This window comes from Vidua macroura, chromosome 37 (genome assembly GCF_024509145.1).
Source record: "Vidua macroura isolate BioBank_ID:100142 chromosome 37, ASM2450914v1, whole genome shotgun sequence".
Lineage (NCBI taxonomy): Eukaryota > Metazoa > Chordata > Aves > Passeriformes > Viduidae > Vidua > Vidua macroura.
Genome location: NC_071607.1, coordinates 964,833 through 983,603, shown reverse-complemented (window position 1 = coordinate 983,603; position 18,771 = coordinate 964,833). Strand labels below are relative to the sequence as shown.

Sequence of the window (18,771 nt, the reverse complement as noted above, 5' to 3'; positions counted from 1 at the left end):
GGAGAGGGGAGTGGTGCCTGATGCAGCTGAGTACGTCTGCTCTGTTCCTGTGTGCCAGAGCAGGCTGCTGTGTGTGTGTCTCGGCATCAGCTGCACCCAGTGTTGCTCTGCAGATGAATGTCCCAGGGCCATTGATTGTCCTTCCCCAGCTGAGACCAAGGGGCTGACGGCCCCAGGGAGGGGGGCTGCATTCTGGCTCTGCTTCAAGGCGGGGTCTCACTCTGGGAGGGAGCGTCTTCCACGTGGTTTCTTTCAGGGAACAGCGTGAGCCTGGCGAAACCTGCCGAGAAATACCTGGAAGTGGAGCAGATTGGCCAAGGGTAAGTGCACGGCAGTTACTTCTGCACAAGCAGGCCCAGGTGTTGTGCTGGTGCAGGATCTAGTGAGAAGTCAGGAGAGCTCCAAGCACCTCCAGACACTGGGGTACCATCCTGCTGTCTCTCAGTCCTGATCAGAATTGATAACTGTGCTCAGAAGGCACTGTCAAAGCCCCCTGAGGCTGGAAGTGTCCTGCCTGCAGCAAGGAGCAGGACCTGGAAGATCTTCTGTCCCTGGTACTGCGTTGCCTAAAAGAGCCACTCACCATCTGGTGATTGTCAGAAAACAGTTCTCAAGGAGATTTCTTTCAAATACTTTGCTTCAAAAATATCCACAGGTCAGGATTATCAACCTAATGCTTTAGAAACAGAAACCAGAGATGAACTAATAAGTGCTCTATTCCAGCACACATAGTAGAGCACTTACATTCAGTAACAGACACAGAGCTGATGCACTCTGGGGGAAAATGCATCACCTGCCTGCTGGCAGGACCCTTGTGGATCCTGCAGGTCTTAGGCAGGAAATGGAAAAGGATGAAATGCATTCTTTTCCAGTTCTTTAGACACCCATTGCTCACGTCAGGTTTTGAAGTAAAGCAATTCAGCGTGGACATTTGGGATTTGCTCCAGCCCAATTCCTTTGAGGGAGAGAAATGAGAAGACGGATGTCCAGAGCAAAGCTCTCTCCTAAACCCTGCAGTTGTGTTTGGCTCTAGGGTCAGTGACAGCCTGTGACAGGGACCACCTGAGCAATGGATGTGTGTGTTTGCTTTGTTGTGCAATCCCAACCAGAGCAGTTGCATCTGAAATCACGACCAAATCCCATAGAATTGCTAAAAGGTTCTCGGCTGTTTTGCACCGTTTTGACAGAACCAGAATTACCTCCTGCTTGCAAAATGTGTTTGAATAATAATGAGAGTGTTGAGGCCATTTGAGAAGACTGTAGGTGAAGAGAATGTTGTTAGAGCTTGGAGGCTGACAGCTGAGGGGCCATTTCTGCAGAGCTTGCAAGGCCAAATGTCTCAGGCCATGTGTTCTGTCAGCAGCCCCCAGCGAGCAGAGCAGTGGGCTGTGGGAATGGCACTTGCTGAGCTCTGGTGTCCCATCCCAAGGCAGTTTGGCACAGCCCGGCTCCGTCGCTCCAAAAAGACTCGCTCCGTGTTTGCTGCGGCCTCCTGCCACAGACTCCTCCAGTTAAAGGTCTGCAATGTCCCTTCAGGCGGCCATAAAGAAAATGAGTCTCAGAGGGCAGAACAGGGAACGAGCGGTGAATGAGCTCCTGCTCCTGAAGGACAAGAAGAACCCCAACATTGTCAACTCTTTGGACAGGTGAGTGCTTCAGGCCTTATCCTGTGCCCAGGCCCTGCCTTAACCTTTCCTGGCATCCAGAGTCTGTAGCCTGTTTTGAAAATGCCTGACCCAGCCATATCTTCCCAAAACAACAGCCTGGCAGTTCGTTCCCTCCTTGTGCTTTTGTTGCTTTGGTTTGGTTTTCCTTCAAGTTGACCCTGTTTTCTGTGTCTTACAACAAGTGCTGATAAACCACAGCAGAAATGATTTCCCTTGCCTTCTTCTTCCCAGCTCTTTTCCATTGCTGCAGGATGCCAGGAAGACCAGGTTCTTGTTTCCAGAAATGCCTCATTTGCCCATTTGTCACTGGCCTTGCCTGTTTCTGAAGGGACTTTCTGAAAGGTTTTCTGACCCCTTTTGTCCCAAGTGCTGCACGGCCTCCTCCCCTGGATAACCCTGGGAGTTGTGTTGCCTTGTTCTGGAGGGAATGGTGGAACTGATGAGTTCAGAAGCTGAACCAGCTGGGGGCCAGTGTTGTGGTTCCACATTGATCTGGGCTGTTGCTAAACTGCATTTTTCACCTGCTTGCCATCTAAGGCCTCTCCTTTCTCACAGGTATCTCCTCCTTTAGACTGTGCAGATTCCCAGGGCTGTGCAGCCTGGCAGGAATGTCTCTCCATCTGATCCTGTCGTCACTGACAAGAGACCTGGAAACAATGCTCCACTCCAGGCTTTTCCATGGGGGAATTGAGCACTGCACATTGGTCTCCATGCCATTGTTTTCCTCTTCCAGCTTCCTTGTTGATGGAGATCTCTGGCTGGTGATGGAATACATGGATAGAGGAACTTTGCAGGACATTGTCAGACAGACAGGCATGGCTGAAGGAGAGATGGCAGCTGTCAGTCGGGAGGTGAGGGATCCTGCTTGTGACTGCCATGACCTTGGACACGATGGCCCTTCCCAACAGGCCGTGAGAACAGGAGTGGCTCCATGCTCAGGGCTTTGTTTCTCTGTTGTCTTTATGAGCTGGAGAAGAAAGAGCCCCTGCAGTGAACGGCCTGCCAGCAGCGCTGCACTTCTACTCTGTTCTTGTTCTCTTTCCTGCTGTTGTGGTTCTCTCTGTCTGTTTTGGATTTGATGTGCTGTTCTCAGCTTTGCCTTGAACCGTTTGCCTGGAGCTTGTCTGCACTGCACTCCTGGCCTGTCACAGCAAAGTTGCTGCTGGCAGAATCCAAAACTGTTCTTTCTTGTGTGATATATTCCGGCCATTGGTTTTTACCCTCGTGTTTCTTGTTCTCTCTCAGTGTCTGCAGGGCCTGGATTTCCTCCATGCGAACCGGGTGATCCACAGAGATCTGAAGAGCTCCAACATCCTTCTGGGAATGGACGGCTCTGTCAAGCTGGGTGGGTGTTCCTGGCCAGGCACGGCGCTCCCGGGCTGCGGCTGTGGGGCTGCTTCCCAGTGACGGCCAGAGCCCCACAAGGGCTGCTGGGGGCACTGCCCAGCCCCTGCTGCCAGCTGAGAGCGGTTGCCCCTGCAGAGAGCTCAGGAGAGGAGCAGGCTGTCAGGAGTGCCTTTGCTCTGGGAATGGCCCTTCCAGAGGGGCAGGAGTTGGAATCTAAAGCTTCAAGGGAATCAGTAAAAGCCACTGCACGAAAGCTGAGGGTTTCTTTAAGGGTCCAGTTCCATCTTTCCTTGGCTACAGCCCTGAGGACTTTTCCAGCTGACTTCACTACTGCATTCTCAGACTGAGAGTGGGGAGTCTTTGTGCTTGGTTTCATCATTCCAGCTGCCTTTGACAGTGTTTGTTTCTGTCCTCAGCTGATTTTGGCCTCTGCGCTCAGCTCAGCCCTGAGCAGGACCAGCGCAGCTCCATGGTGGGCACTGCTCACTGGATGGCCCCAGAAGTTGTCACCAGTTCTCCTTATGGCCCCAAGGTGGACATCTGGTCCTTTGGCATTGTGACCATCGAGATGGTGGAAGGAAAACCTCCTTACTTCAAGGAAACGAGGGCCATGGTAAGAGGCAAATTCTGCAGTGGTTGCAGAGGCCTGTGAGCACAGGGTGATCCTGCACTGGGAGCAGCAGCTGGAGGCTTCTGCCCATGGGGAAGGGAATTCCCAGAGGACTCCAGCCTCAGCACAGACGATTGTTCTGCAGTGTCCAGCAACAATTTGCTTTGGGATTTACGTTGTTGCCGCTCTTCTGGCTATGAGGATGACCTGAAAATGTGAAGCCAGTGCATCAGCTCTTTACAATGGCCGTGGCAGCACCGGGATTTGGGTTTTTTGGTTGGCATAGAAAAATCAGCTCTGAGCAGCATCTCTGCCAGGGAGGACAGTGCCCCTGGAGCTGGGACTGGGAACCCGGGCTCGATGTGAGCACTTGTGGGTGTGAAGGAAGCTGGCAGAGCGCTGAGTTTGCTTTTTCCTGCAGGCCCGTGCTCTGATCCAGCAGAACGGGACCCTGCAGCTGCAGGAGCCCTGGCGCCTGTCGGCTCTGCTGCGGGACTTCCTCGAGTGCAGCCTGGAGCCGGACGAGGAGCGGCGCTGCTCTGCCCAGGAGCTGCTGCAGGTGAATGCCAAGCGGCTGCAGGGGAAGCAGCAGCGCCAGGGAGGGGTTTTCTTGTGGGGCCCCCTCCGAGAGTCTCCAGTCTCGCTGCTTTCCACACGCAAAGCAAGCAGAATCCTCGCCCGGTTTGGCTTGGCAGGGTCCTTTCCAGGGCATCTGCACCTGGTGCCCCACAACGAGCAGGGCCATCTTCAAGCAGGTCAGGTGGCTCAGAGAGCCCTGCCTGACCTGAGCTTGGAAGTTTCCAGGGAGGAGGCACCTCCCACATCTCTGGGCACCTTCTGTCAGTGCTTCCCCACTCTCCTGGTTAAAAAATTCTGCCTTAGAGCTAATCTGAGCCTGCTTCCCTCTCCTGAGTTTCAGACCATTTCCCTTTGTCCTGTTGCCACAGAGCCTGAGAGGAAGTGGACTCTGGAAAGTGACGGTTCATTTCTTTCTTTTTTATCCTTTGGGCAGCACCCATTTTTATCATCAGCCAAGCCTCTCTCCAGCCTGACCCCTCTGATCACCGCAGCAAAGCAACTGAGGGAGCAGCGGAGGAGATGAAGCACTGGAGGACACCTTTTAGTTACAGTAGTTAGTTAGGACAACTAGTTAGTCATGGTAGTTAGCAGTGCTAGTTATGGTTATGGTAGTTAGGACAGCCTGTTTGTTATGGCTCTTATGACAGCCTGTTTGGTATGGGAGTTTTTTGAATAAAAATTCTCTTAAACCTCAACTCCCTTGAGGTGTCCCTTCCTTCTCCCTCTGTGACTCAGCTGCCCGGAGCAATGTGAGGGGAGAGTGGGCCCAGCCTCGCCCAGAGCTGAGCCCCAGCAGAGCCCTGGCAGAACCCAGAGCAGCCTCGGCATCTGCAGAGTCAGCCTGGAAGGAGGCGCTTGGAGCCTTCTCAGCTGTACCCAACTCTTGGTTACAAACTCTGTGTGGTGGAAAATGCCACTGGCTCTGCCAGAGGGCAGAAGGGGCCTGGGGAAGGCCCAAGTGCTCCATGCAAGGGAAAAACCTGCCCTGGGTCTGTTAAAAAGAACTATGTAGTTGGTGGCTTTTGCTATTATGTCTTGACTTCTGCAAATTATTCTTAATCACAACGATTTTGATATAGCACAGTTTGTAATCACTTTTAACTGCTTTTGCTGTAGTATAATTTGTCAGGTTTTTGTGGCCAGTGCCCTGGCCCCTGTGTAGTTCATATCCTCAGAACATCATTCATGAATGATATTTTAGTTTGTGGATGTGTGAAAAACATACATTATAGTTTTGGGTTTTGCAAAATATTGAAGTGGAATATGGAAGCCCCAGAGATCGCACCCGAGGAGGGGCTGCAAACCCAGCCTGGGGAGCTGTGAGGAGGTAAAACCCTCCCTGTGCCGGGAAGGGTGTGGGGAAGGTGAGAAGAGCTCCAGGCAGAGCTCAGCCTATTCCTGGCGCGTCCAAAGACGGTGGTGCTGGATGCAGAGATCCGTGGGGATGCAGAGATGCCCCTGCAGATCCAAGGGGATGCAGAGATCCCCCTGCAGATCCATGGGTGTAATATATGATTTAAAATAAATTCGTGCTCAGGACTAAAAAAATACAGTGTCTTTTTAAATGGAAGTAAAAGAACAATATACACAAGATGAATTCCTGTCTCAAAGGATGGTTATTCTGAAGGATTATGCCATCTAGAAGATAAGCATTGAACCGATAAGATGAATATTCGTCGCCAGAACAAGATATTCAAGAGGATTACCATCTAACAACATGGAAGAACATGCATTAATATGTGGAAAGGGGCAAGATTAATGAGAGGGAACAGGAAGACCCCCCAGGAATCCTGCTCCGTCTGAAAACAATACCAAAAAAACCTGCGGAATCAGCACCTTGTGAACTGCCAGGGGCACGGAGCTGCAGAGCTTGAACCCAGCTCCGATCACCTGGCTCGGCGCTGTTTTCCTTGTGGCTTTTCCAATTTTTACTTTGATTTGATTTAATAAATTCCTCTAATTATTAAATTGGCTGATTCATTTATAACAATGGGGCTGCAGAGATCCCCCTGCAGATCCGTGGGGATGCAGAGATCCCCCTGCAGCCCCTGGAGGAGCCAGGCTGGAGCACGGGGATGCCTGAGAGGAGGCTGTGAGCCCGTGGGCAGAGGGGCCCCCGCTGGAGCAGCCTGTCCTGGAAGGACTGAGCCCGTGGCACAGTGACCCACGCTGCAGCACTTGGAGGGGGGCTGTGCCCCAGGGGATGGACTCCGCTCGGAGAAGTTCCTGGACAAGTCTCCGGTGGGAGAGAGCGCAGGCTGCAGCAGGGGAACGACTCCTGTCCCTGAGCAGAGGGAGAAGGCACGGGGGATGAAGTGAGCATGGCCCCATTCCCTGTCTGCTGCCCTGCCGGGGGAGGAGGTGCAGCTGGAAGGAGGGAGGCCTGGGGGAAAGCTGGATCCAAGGCTCTTCCTTGACTTCTCATTATCCTGCTCGCAGGTTTTGGAGTTTTCTGCCAGAAATCTCTGCCCTGCCCCACTCACCCCCAGGGCTTTGGGCGGTTTTCCCTTTTTGGGGGAAATCCAAGCGATGCACTGATGCTCCTAATTAGGGGTAGGAGAAGTGAGGCTCGTGGGCTTGCCGCAGAGGCGGAGGCAGCGAAGGCGCAGGGCCGGGAAAGCCGTGTCGGGAGGTGAGGAGAAGTTTGTTTGTGTTTGCGCTGGATGCCGGCCCGGGCCCGGGCCCGTTCCAGGGCTGTTCCTCAGCTGCGGCTTTGCCCTCGCCCAGCGCGGGGGGCCCTGAGAGCGCGGGGCGAGGCGGTGCCGTGTGCAGAGCCCGCCCCTCGCTGCGATTGGCCGGCTGTGCCGTCAGTCGTGGTTGTGGCGCGCTGATTGGTGAGAGCGGGGCGAAGCACGGCCCCGCTGGCGGCCTGAGGGCGGCCCTGGCTGGGCAGCGGCGCCATTGGCGGAGCGTGTGTGCGGGCCCGGGAGCGGCGGCGGCGGCCGGAGGCCGGGGAGGCGGCATTGGCGGAGCTGGGAGGCGGCCCCGGCGCAGGTGGGAGCCGCGCTGGGTTCTGCGGGGGCTCGGGGCTCGCTGCGGGCGGAGGGGGCGGCAGGGGGCTGCGGCGGCTTGCTTGTGCCGTGTCCGGCCCGTGGTGGCCCTGGGCCGAGGGCGCTGCGGGAGCGGCTGCCCGCGCTCTCCTTCCCGCCGCTGCCTGGGCAGGAGCCGCTGCCGGAGCAGCGCTGCCTCGTCCCGCTTGCTGTGGGTAGGACAGAGGCGGCTGCCCCGTCGCCGGGAGCGTGCGGGGAAATTCACGTCGCCGGAGGTTTCTGTGCCCAGAGGAGACCGAGGAGTCCTGTAAAAGTGACTTTATTGCTGAGCAGAGGGAGAGGCCGTGGGGCATTTGCCGTGCGCTCTCTGCCCTTGCTGTAGTACGCAGCCTCCTTTTTATGCTCCTTTTCCCGGCCGCATCTCCCTCTTGCCTTTGCCCACTGGCTGAGGGATTCGGGAGGTTCCGACTTCTCGATGCGCCTGCTGCCTGTTTTCGCTAATATGCACCCCTCCTTGTGTATAACATCCGATATTCATGGCTCTGTGAAGTCTTTGTTCTTCTCGAAGTTCAGGAATTTAGTGGGACTTTGAGCAGCAGTCTGGGTCAATTTGTAACATTTATTGGAACTGATGGTTTCTCCCGTTACTTCCTTATCTACAAGTCCCTGGCCCTATCTCCAGGCAGATTCAGTCATTGACTCTGTTTTGTTCTTCCCGGGTCCTCTTTGGTTGTAGGGTTAGGTCAAGTGGCCCTTCATCTTTTCCCCATTTTTGGGCGCTCCCTCCAGCCGGGGCTGCATCAACTGACGGCATTTTTCTGATTACATCATCAAATACTTGAATTTCAACTGTTTTCCCTGAACTTGTTATAGCAAAAACCCCAGTGCTCTAATACACCCTGTATAACATAGACAGTGACAGCACATGTTGGAGTGGGCAGAGGGATGATCCCCCTCCTTATTTTAGTGAAGTTTTCACAACATTCTCCATTTGCTGTTTCCCTTTGCAGCTTCACCCATTTCTGTTGCAGAGTCAGAGCTCCTGACCATGGGCTCTGCCTTCAGCTGTGCCAATTGCATCTGTGCAAGCAGGCAGAGCTTGGGGTGAGGGGCAGAGGGAATCAGCCCAATTCCTGCCCCAGGCAAGAAGAGCCGGGTACATTGTCCCCACTTTGCCCCAGCAGTGTTAATTTGCATTTCTAAAGCTCCTCCGCTGGCTGCCTGGAATGCAGCTTCTCTTCCAGAGCAGCCTTCAGCAGCCTCACATGTGCCCCTCCGCCCCCAACCTGCTGCTTTTATTTTTTTTTTCCTTCAAATCATCTTTTTATGTTTATGAGTTAAAGAGTCACCTTTAAATCTCTTCTAGTTTTGCAAAACGCAGCCTAAAGGTCAACGTTGAAAAACCTAGATCAAATTTTAATTTTGGTATCTCTAAGAGCCAAGCACAAGCATACACAAAAAAATTTCAAGGCAATTAAGTTTTTTCTACTTCTCCTTGGAGTAAAAACTCATTCTCCCATCCCTGACCCAAACCTAACCAGCAATATAGAAGTAGGATTATTACAAAAAATATTCTACTGCTATAAACTTTGCACTGGAACTGCAGGAAAAAGAAAAACTCCACCAATATGTTTCGTGTTAGAGTCAAGGCATTATTGATTCTGGCCAGGATGTGCAACAGAAATCATTCCATCCCCACATAGCCCGGCTGTGCAGAGAAAATCCTTCAGTGACACGTGGGTTTTACTAGATTTTCCCCAAACTTGATACAGTCTGAACCAATCTAAACCCAGTGTTTTAATGTTCTATAGTTTTAAGTTGTGCAGTTTTTAGTATTTGGGTTCCTATTGGACCCGGATTTCTTTGCCTCTGATGTTAATTAGGTGGGAACTACTGGATTTCCTTCTCAGCCTTTTGCAGAGCAGGTGTCTCCAGCTCTGCCGGGGGCAGTGTCTGGGGTAGGTGTTGGTTGCTGTTTGCTGCTGGTCGTTATCTTTGTGGGTATCTTTTGGGCCATTCCCAGAGTGTTGAGCTGTTAAACTCATCTCCATTGAGTGGTGGAACATCCCTTAAAGAAAACCTTTAACATTTCTTTCCCCGAGGCCAAGGCAAAGCAAGCCTGAGTAGAGAAATCAAATGTTGAAAAGGTTGAAGTCGATGCCCTGGTGTATTTTCCATGGATGCAATGGCAGGCAGCGCAGTGTGTGAGTGTAAGTGAGAGCCAGAGTGGAATTGTGCCGTTGTGTTCCCCAGCAGCTGCGGCAGTGCAGGCACAGAAAGCACTGAAGCTGCAGCAGCGGCAGCGAGGATTGGCCCCGGTGTCTGGAGATGCCAAAGGAGGGTGGCCAGGCGGAGGATTTGAGCAGAGGATGTGTGGGCAGGCCCCGGGGCTTGCCCCGCTGTGGAGCCCTGGCTGCTGCTGCGCTGCCTTCATCGCAGGCTCAGTTGAAGTGATACGCGGAATAAATAAATAGACTCCACAACTTGGGGTAGTTATGAAGTGGGTATGTATGTCAGCGCCCGGCACAAGTGAGATAGCTCTCCAAAACTTGTGCCCCGAGCCTCAGTCTGACCCACACCTTTATTCCCTGTGAAAAACGCCAATCACTTGGTTTTTAAAATTTTTTTAAAGTTTAATAATAATAAAATGGTTGTAAAAATAGTAATACAATTAGAGTAATAAAAATTTAGAGTTAAGACAATTGCATGACAATAAAAAGCAAAGAATTATGGACGTCCGGATGCTCTCGGGCACTTAAGCCATGTCAAGCATGCCCTGTGAACAAAGGTATAACCTTAAAAGCAATAGCCTGTTGCATATACAAAACACTTCATGATTATGCATATATTTTATTTAAAACAAGAAATTCGTCTGGTACTTGTCAAAAAGTTTCTGTTAATTCCCAGGCGCCTTCGAGTCTAACTCAGGCTTGAAGAAGTTCGTTTCTGTTGATAAGGAAAGCCATAAATTCCTCTCCTCTGGAAAATTTAGAGGTTTCTGTAATTGTTATCTTTGTGCGAAGAATTCCTTGATTATCCCATCTCTTTCTTGAGCTAGTTATAAAGTATCTTACATAGTATAGTTTCTATTTTAACATTGTGTTATAACCTAAAAATACATTCAACACACTACTTGAGAGAATTAATACAGCATAACTTTCCAACATTACACATATAATATTCATTGTAACTATTGCGAAAAGCCAATCATAAAATATGCATTTTTCACATTCCCAAAGGTGTTCCATATGCAATACATTGCACAACTTTTTCATGCATATTCAACCCCTGGCCCCGCCTGTCCTCGCCTCTCATGCTAAATAAGTCCACGCCCTTCTGGGCACGCGTGGTTTGCTGTGGTGGTTGTACGGGAGTCTCTCGGTGGTCCTGAGGCTGAAGATTGTGGTCTTCCTCCTGGCTGAACTTTTGAACTTTTCCTCTCTGTGCGTGCGCTTTTGGTCCTTTGGTGCTTATCTGAGTACGTCTGTCAGTCTTGAGAGGCTTGGAGACAGAGGAGCTTCTTTATCTGGGTTCTTTGCCTCCTCTGGTATTGTTCTTTTTGCAAGAAGCTTCAGGATTTTGCATTTCCCTTTGTACCAGGCAGGGGTTTCTTAAGTAAAAGGTTAAAATTCAATACATAACTCTACAAGCTAAAATATAAATGCTTAATTCATTTTGTTAACTTAACTCTGAAAATCTCTGTTTTATTCCCCCCTTTTCTTAAAATATAGTAAATTCCTTTACTACCGCGGTCTCGATTTAAATTTTGACCTACTATCATGACAAACCTCCTTCCGCAGGATTCTATGAATTCTAGAGAGTGACATTAGAATGCTTACGCATTTTAACATCTTTTAATTTTACATGAGTGTTAAAATAGACATCATTAAACTTATAGTAACTTAAGGTAATAAAGCTGTAATGGGGTGATTGACATGAAGTGTTCTAAACAGCGCAGTTCACTAGTTATGACTTGTGTTTATTAGCTAGTGATTAGTGCTGGATACACAAAGTTAGTAAGGGGCACTTGGTGCGGTCTCTCTCATTGTGGTTCTAGGGTCATCTTGTAAGAGACTTAACATATAGGAGGTTAGTGACATGTCTTAGGTAGACATTCTCTTCTGCACCCCATATGGTTTCTCATAAAGCAGTTCAAAATGGCTCAGCTTTTCTTTAGTCTTGGGTTTGGTTCAAATCTGCAGTAGTGCTAATGGGAGGCATTGAGGCTATGACAGATTGGTGTTGTTTGATGAAATGATTACTTGACCACTTGATGGTGGGTTATATGGGGTGTGAAGTTCTCAGTCTATGCCCAAGGATTGGCTAACATGTTGCACCAAATTTGCAATAAAATATGGTCCTCTATCTGAGGAGATTGTGGCCAGGACTCTAAAGCGTGGTATGATTTCTTGTACCAATACCTTAGTTACTTCTTGAGCTTTAGAAGTCCTGGTGGGGAATGCTTCTGGCCATCCTGAAAAGGTATCTGTTAGCACCAGGAAAAACTTATACCCCCCTTTTCTTGGCAATTCTGTGAAATCGATCTGCCATTGCTGCCCCGGCCCATGACCCTTTCTAATCTGGCCAGGTTTTGGTTTGGGAATAATTTAGGGGTTGATCTGGAGGCAAAGGTCACATTGTTGAGTCACTTGGGTGATAGTTGCTCATAAATGTCATCAATACCTTAATGGGTTTTTTGGTGTTCTTCCCTTATTAGGGACTATAATAAATAGGAGGGTATAGCTAATTTTCCTTCTATGGTGGCCCATCCCTCTTGGTTATAGTCTCCTTTTTGCTCATGGATCAATTTTTTTTCTAATTTGTTGTATTTTGACTTACCTTTGAGGGAAATTTGCCCATCTGGAATCAGGGCTGCCTCAGTTATTACCTCAATTTTTGTTGCTTCTTTTGCTTCCCTATCCGCCAGCTCGTTCCTGTGGCAAGCACATTTCTCTCTCTCTCAGGATTTTTTATTGAGGTGCACAGAGAGAAATGAAAGAGGAAACAATTTCTATTTCTGCTCTATGTTTTTCTCTTGTGGAATGTGTTTGGAGAATTGTTTACCTGGAGTGAGCTCTTGGTTGGATCATGGTGGATTGTTTGGGCCTGAGAGCCAATCGGATCCACCTGTGTCTGGGCTCTGGAGAACAGGGTCACGAGTTGTGAGTTAGTTAGATATGATAGTTAGAGAAAGTAGCATGTAGTATTTAGTATCCTCTTTTATATAGCATATTAATGTATTATAACATAATTATAATAAAGCAATCATTCAGCCTTCTGAAATGGAATTAGACATCATCATTCTTCCCATTGGGTTCGCCGACATCTACAACAAGTGGTGACCCCGAACGTTGGATGAAGAACCAGGACCTGGATCGGTCCACAGCCGTGATTTAACACGGGAAAGGAGGTGAACCCTCTTGAAAAGGCATGTCCGACGTCCCTGCGAGGGATAGGGGAGGTAAGACGCCGTGGGAACCCTTTCTATAGGACCAGGTGCAGCCCCGAGCAGTTTGCCGTAACTGGACGCCTCTGCCTTCCTTTGAAAGGTACTGATTTTCTGATAATAGTACTACCCTGATCTAGGGTGGACTTTAACCTTGGGAAGAGATGTCTGCAGATTTCGACATTGGTTTGTCTTGTGTACATGGCCCTATACTTGCCCTCTGGAGAGATTTGGCTCGGGTCAATGGAATTTCTATCCCTGATGATGATTTTTTGGAGTTTTTTGAATATGCAGACACTCGTGTTTTTTTCGGGGATCTGGCTTTTTCCCTGAATACAGAGGCTTGGAGATCCCTGTACTTCATCATCAGGCAAAGCGTCATACGAGATCTCTGGGCGTTTCGATACATGAAAGTTTATTTCGAGCTTCTTCCGATAGTCCAGAAATGGACCCCTTTTCCGATAATCCAGTTTTTGCTGCGGGTGCCCCCCCGCGAAGCGGGGGGGGCAGAGCCTTTGTCCGTGGCTCAGAAGTTTTCTTCTGCTTCTGCGCAGAGGGAGCCTCCTCCACCTCCTCCTGCAGCGTGTGAGCCCCGCCTCCACGTCCCTTCGGAGGGTGCGGGGCCGCTCCCGGCGGAGGCGGAGACGCCGCTCCGCCCGCCGGTTTCCCCGCCTGCAGCCGTGCCTCCTCCTCCTCCTGCCCATTCGGAGCTGGGAGACACACCCGCCGCTGAGAGCCAGCCTGAAGCCACCTCGGCAGGGGCGGAGACGCCGCCTGCGCCGGCTCCCGCGCCGGCCCCTGCCTCGGAGTTGTCAGCCGCGCCTCCGGCACCGCCCGTCATCGCTCCCGCGGCGGCGGCTGCGCCCCCTGTGCCAGCGGCTGATCCCTCCGCAGCGGTCGGTTCCGCCGCGCCGGTGGTCCCGCTCGCCGGCTCGGAGCCTGTTCCCGATGCGAGCTGTGATGATATAGAAGACCCCCAGCCTGCGGCGCCGGCCGAGGACCTCCCCGCGCCGGCTCCGCTGCCGACATCGGCTGTGATGCGCGCCTCGCCGCCCGCACCGGCCCCCGCGCCGGCCCCGCTGGTCCCGGCTGCCCCGCCGCCTCCCGCGGCTTTCGCCGGGTCGCCAGGCGCTGCCAGCAGCAACAGCAGCGAGCAGCAGCAGCCTGGGGCCGCGTTGGAGCGGACCCCGCCGTTTCCAATCAGCCCGGGGTCCCCTCCCAGCCTGTTCTCTGCTGCTGGCGCTCCTCGGCAGCTCCTTGCAGCTGCCGCGAAAGCGAAAGTTATGAAGTTTAGTGCCTTTCTGGGGAACAGTGTTTTTCTTGGTCCAATTCTTGCTTGGGTGGGGGATTCTCGCCGGAGCTCGAGGCCCCTCGCCCCTCCCGCTCCCGTTTGGGGGGCGGGGGGGATGAGTTCCGGGAATGCTGCCGCTGGCATTGTGCCCGGAGAGCGTGGGGGTGCTGCGGCCAGGGGTCAGGGAGCTGCGTGCCGGCCCAACCGTGCCGCAGGTCCTGAGAATCAACACTTCTCTGGGAAAAACACCTTCTCTGCTGAGCCCTGGGGCAGTTCTTGTGCCATGGCCTCGTTTGAGGAGCGGGGTCAACCGCGTCCTGAGAGGCTGTGGCTGCGGCCACGGCCAGGCGCGGTGCGGGATGAACACAATGCTGGAAGACTTGCCGTGACACTGGCCGCGTGGTGGGGCCGGGCTGTGAAGATGAAGATCCCGCCCCGCCGGTCGGGCTGGGACCGATTGGTCCAGCCCCACGGCCGGAGGGCTCCGTGTGCCCCTCGGCCGGGTTTGGGATCTTGGCTCCGCCCGCATGGACCGGGGCCGCCAGCTGCGCAGGGTCTTAAAGCCTGCTATTTGCTGGGCATTCTGATTCCGAGATAAAAAAAAAAAAAAAAAAAAAAATTATTAGATTTAAGATTAATTAAATAGAGGTGGTTGAAAAGACAAAGAACAAGAAAAAAAGTGGTTGATTTTTGGCCATGGGATTTCAGAGATTTTTTCAGTTTTTTTAATTTGGTGATGGTTTTTGCACAAGAAAGGTATGTTTGCATGGTTGACAATCAGCCCAGAGTTGGTTTTATCAGTTGTTGCAGTCTCTGGGATGACATTCAGTGTTTTGGTATTAGATAATTATATGATGTCACATTTGGTTTTTGTTTATGGGTTTTTAATTGTTGTTTGGACTTTCTTCAGTTGTTTTGTTTCAGGATTCAGCAGTTCTCTGTTTCAGCATTGAGAAGGACTTTTGAGGATGTCAAGATCAACGTTTCCGATCAATGGACACCTTCTCCCGAGAATCAGTTGTTTGGACTTGAAATTTGAGCATTATTTTAATTGTTGTTTGGGTTTTTATGTTGTAAGTTTTGTTTTAGAGATTTGATAGATGGTTTGCAGGTAAAGGATCTCTTTGAACATTGCACATCAGCATTTGATTTGGCTTTTGATTGATAACTAGCAAATTGATAAGGGGACCTCTTGAGATGTGTTTGCTCTCTTTTGTAGGACCCTGCAGAAGAATTGCAGATGCATTTTTTTTAATTTAATTTTTTTTAAATTTATACTAAAATGGTGATATGTGGCAAGCACATTTCTCTCTCTCTCAGGATTTTTTATTGAGGTGCACAGAGAGAAATGAAAGAGGAAACAATTTCTATTTCTGCTCTATGTTTTTCTCTTGTGGAATGTGTTTGGAGAATTGTTTACCTGGAGTGAGCTCTTGGTTGGATCATGGTGGATTGTTTGGGCCTGAGAGCCAATCGGATCCACCTGTGTCTGGGCTCTGGAGAACAGGGTCACGAGTTGTGAGTTAGTTAGATATGATAGTTAGAGAAAGTAGCATGTAGTATTTAGTATCCTCTTTTATATAGCATATTAATGTATTATAACATAATTATAATAAAGCAATCATTCAGCCTTCTGAAATGGAATTAGACATCATCATTCTTCCCATTGGGTTCGCCGACATCTACAACACGTTCCCTTCTTCCAATTCTGAGTTTATCTTCTGATGTGCCTTAATGTGCATGATCACTACTTTCTCTGGCAACTGGACTGCTTCCAGAAGTCACAGTATTTCTGATACATGTTTAATATTTTTCCCTTGAGAGTTCAGCAGTCCTCTCTCTTTCCAAATGGCTCCGTGAGCATGCACTACTCCAAATACATACTTTGAGTCCGTGTACATGTTTATTTCTTTCCCTCTTGCCAATTCTAAGGCCCGCGTTAGGGCATTAGAATTGGCAGAAGGCAATTATCTCGGCCTTCTGCACGGAGGTATTCGTTGGCCAGATTCTACTACCTCCTTGCACGTAGTAATGGCATACCCGGCGTGCTGTTTTCCACTGATGATATAACCGCTTCCATCAGTAAACCAGACTTCTGCCTTCTCGAGAGGGGTGTCCTTCAAGTCAGGGCGGCTGGAGTAAGTGGCTTCGATGGTCTCCAGGCAGTCATGTTCCACTGGTTTCCCTTGGTTTCTACTGAGGAAGGAGGCTGGATTGACAATGTTAGTCACTACTATATCTCAGGAACCGTTGTGGGGAAAGCCAATGCCCGCCTTTTACCTCCAGCACTGCAGACATCGTGTGAGACACTAGCACAGTCATTTTCTGGCCTAGGGTGAATTTACGTGCCTCTTGGATGTTCAGTACGACTGCTGCAACAGCTCTGAGGCATCCAGGCCACCCTTTAGCTGCTGTATCCAATTGCTTAGAGAAGTAAGCCACTGCCCTCCGGTATGGGCTGAGGTCCTGTGCTAATATTCCCTAGGCGATTCCTTGCTTCTCATGGGAGAACAAAAGGAAACGCTTACTCACGTCCGGCAATCCCAGGGCTGGAGCTGACATGAGGGCTTTCTCAGCTGGTTGAATGCCTGCATAGCTTCTTTTGTCCATTGGATGTCCCTGCTTTCAGTTGCAATCAGTTCATATAAGGGCTTAACAAGCAGTCCGTAGTTATAGATCCATAACCTGCACCACCCTGTCATCCCCAGGAAAGTTTGTAGTTCCTTTACAGTCTGAGGTTTAGGGGTCTGGCATATTGCCTCCTTCCGGCTTTGGCCCAAGGTATGTTGTCCAGCACTGACTTTGTAACCCAGGTAGGTTACTTTCTGTTTTACTGCTTGGGCTTTTTTCTTTGATACCCGGTACCCTTGGAGCCCCAAAAAGTTCAAGAGGCTTATCGTCCAGGCCATGCATGCTTCTCTTGTCTGTGTGGCTATCAGGATGTCATCTATGTACTGTAGCAGCTTCCCTTCCTCTGGAGGGGCTTCCCAGGTCTCTTAATTCCTTTGCAAGTTGTTCTCCAAACAAAGTGGGTGAGTTTTTGAATCCTTCTGGGAGTCTGGTCCATGTCAGTTGAGTTCTTCGCCCGCTCTTAGGATTTTCCCATTCAAATGCAAAAATTTTCTGGCTGGCTTCGTGGATAGGAAGGCAAAAGAAGGCATCTTTTAAATCTAAAACGGTAAACCAAGTTAGCTCGGGTATTAAGCAAGTTAATAACGTGTAGGGATTGGCCACCACAGGATACAGATCTTCAGTTACCTTGTTTGTGGCTCGCAGATCCTGTACTAACCGGTATGACCTGTCAGGTTTGCGAACTGGTACAATGGGGGTATTAAAATCAGATTGACATTCTTTTAATAATCCAAGACGCAAAAAGTTCTCAGTTACTGGGCTAATCCCTTCCCTATCCTCCCTCCTCAAGGGATACTGTTTAACCCTGACAGGTTGCTTTCCCTCTTTTAGCCTGATCTGTATAGAGGGAGTGTTTTTTGCTCTCCCTGGTACATCAGAGGCCCATACCCCAGGGAATACCTGATTTATTATCTCTTCATCAATTTCAGTTTCGCTCATGACTTCACTGGTGGCTAATATCAAACTCAATACTTCTACATACTTTTGATCATTTACCTCCAGAGTCATCTCCCCGTTTTTAAATGTAATAGTTGCTTGTAATTGTCCCAGCAAATCTCTGCCCAAAAGTGGCTCAGGGGAATTGGGCATATATAGAAATTTGTGAATCCCCCACTGCTTTCCCAGTTTGTATTTCAGTGGCCTAAAGAAAAATGCCTTTTCAGTTTGGCCAGTCGCATAATCATCCCCTATGGGCATCAGAGCTGTATTTAGAACCGAGTATGTTGCCCCAGTATCGACTAGGAATTTTACTTCTTTCTCCATTTCCCCCAGCTTCAGATTTGCAACTAGAAGGTCTGCTGGGGTAGTTTCTTCTGGTCTCACTTAAATAACATAAGTTGTAACAAGGTATTATATTCTAATGTACCTGTAGGAGGCTATCTTGCCTCCTCGTTCAGACAATGTCATGGTCATCAATGGAAGCAATATTTGATTGAGCTTTTTCAGTTCTGAGTGTTCCAATATAAGCCACAGATAAAAGGAAAACTTTTTTTTAATGCAATAATTATTTAAATTAAAACATTAATAAAATTTATAGATATTCAAATAACCGAATTAAAATATTAATATTCAAATTAATAATCAATAGCACTTCTAATATTGAAATATTATGGTATTAATTAATTAACCATCAAATGTTGTTAATTTGTTGTTTGCCCAGTCCCACATAAATTTACGAACTCCTAAGGGTTCAATCCAAACTACTGGGGAGGAAAGAAAAGAAGAAAAAAAATTTCCTTAGTTCTTCCTTTTAATGCTAAGGCTGTGCCACTCCTTTATCCTTTCCCAATCTTCTTCAAACACGACTCAGGTTTCAGGGACTAGGTGGCTTTTCCCACAGATTAAATTCACTATTTCACACCTTGCTTGTTCAACCCCTGGGTTATAGTATCTCGGTAATTCAGGGGCACATGCACTACATGTGGATCTCCATCTATATGAAATACAATACCACCTCCTCTGACACTTCAAGCATCGGAGAAGAACCCAAGCTGTGTGCCAGTCTGGCTTCTAGCAAAAGGTTGTCAATCCACACACGAAGCAGGGGATTACCCCTTCCAGACCCCACCTCAAGGGGTTCCTAAGCGCCAGTTCAACTGGCGGTTGTTCCCAGTCAAAGGCTAGATAGCAACTTGTTGAACTTTGGTATATCCTAGTTAAGAATATTCGGTCTCTCCCTCCGTCCTCGCGCTCTATGACTACCCAGTCCC

General features: G+C 49.5%; 3 protein-coding genes across 3 annotated transcripts in view; all 3 read left to right on the top strand.

Annotated features, from left to right (window-relative positions):
• LOC128821238 (serine/threonine-protein kinase PAK 3-like) overlaps positions 1-18,771 on the top strand; it is a 244,825-nt gene that overhangs the window by 1,285 nt on the left and 224,769 nt on the right. The window contains exon 2 of the mRNA XM_054002177.1: positions 257-320. Within this exon, the coding sequence (XP_053858152.1) occupies positions 257-320 (64 nt within the window). The remainder of the gene's footprint in view (positions 1-256; positions 321-18,771) is intronic.
• Positions 1-18,771, top strand: part of LOC128821277 (zinc finger protein 397-like) — a 77,079-nt gene that overhangs the window by 51,078 nt on the left and 7,230 nt on the right. The window lies entirely within an intron of this gene.
• Positions 299-4,898, top strand: LOC128821272 (serine/threonine-protein kinase PAK 3-like). The gene is made up of 7 exons (XM_054002226.1): positions 299-320; positions 1,188-1,646; positions 2,401-2,518; positions 2,913-3,012; positions 3,431-3,627; positions 4,046-4,183; positions 4,637-4,898. The coding sequence occupies exons 2-7, from the start codon at positions 1,525-1,527 to the stop codon at positions 4,724-4,726; spliced, it is 765 nt and encodes a 254-aa protein (XP_053858201.1). The 5' UTR covers positions 299-320; positions 1,188-1,524; the 3' UTR covers positions 4,727-4,898.

Bases quoted from the DNA above. Each gene is read 5' to 3' on its own strand.
- LOC128821272 (XM_054002226.1), top strand. From the start codon at position 1,525: ATGTCCCTTCAGGCGGCCATAAAGAAAATGAGTCTCAGAGGGCAGAAC. The intron at 1,647-2,400 runs GTGAGTGCTTCA...TTCCTCTTCCAG, and splicing joins ATTGTCAACTCTTTGGACAG to CTTCCTTGTTGATGGAGATC. The intron at 4,184-4,636 runs GTGAATGCCAAG...TCCTTTGGGCAG, and splicing joins CTGCCCAGGAGCTGCTGCAG to CACCCATTTTTATCATCAGC.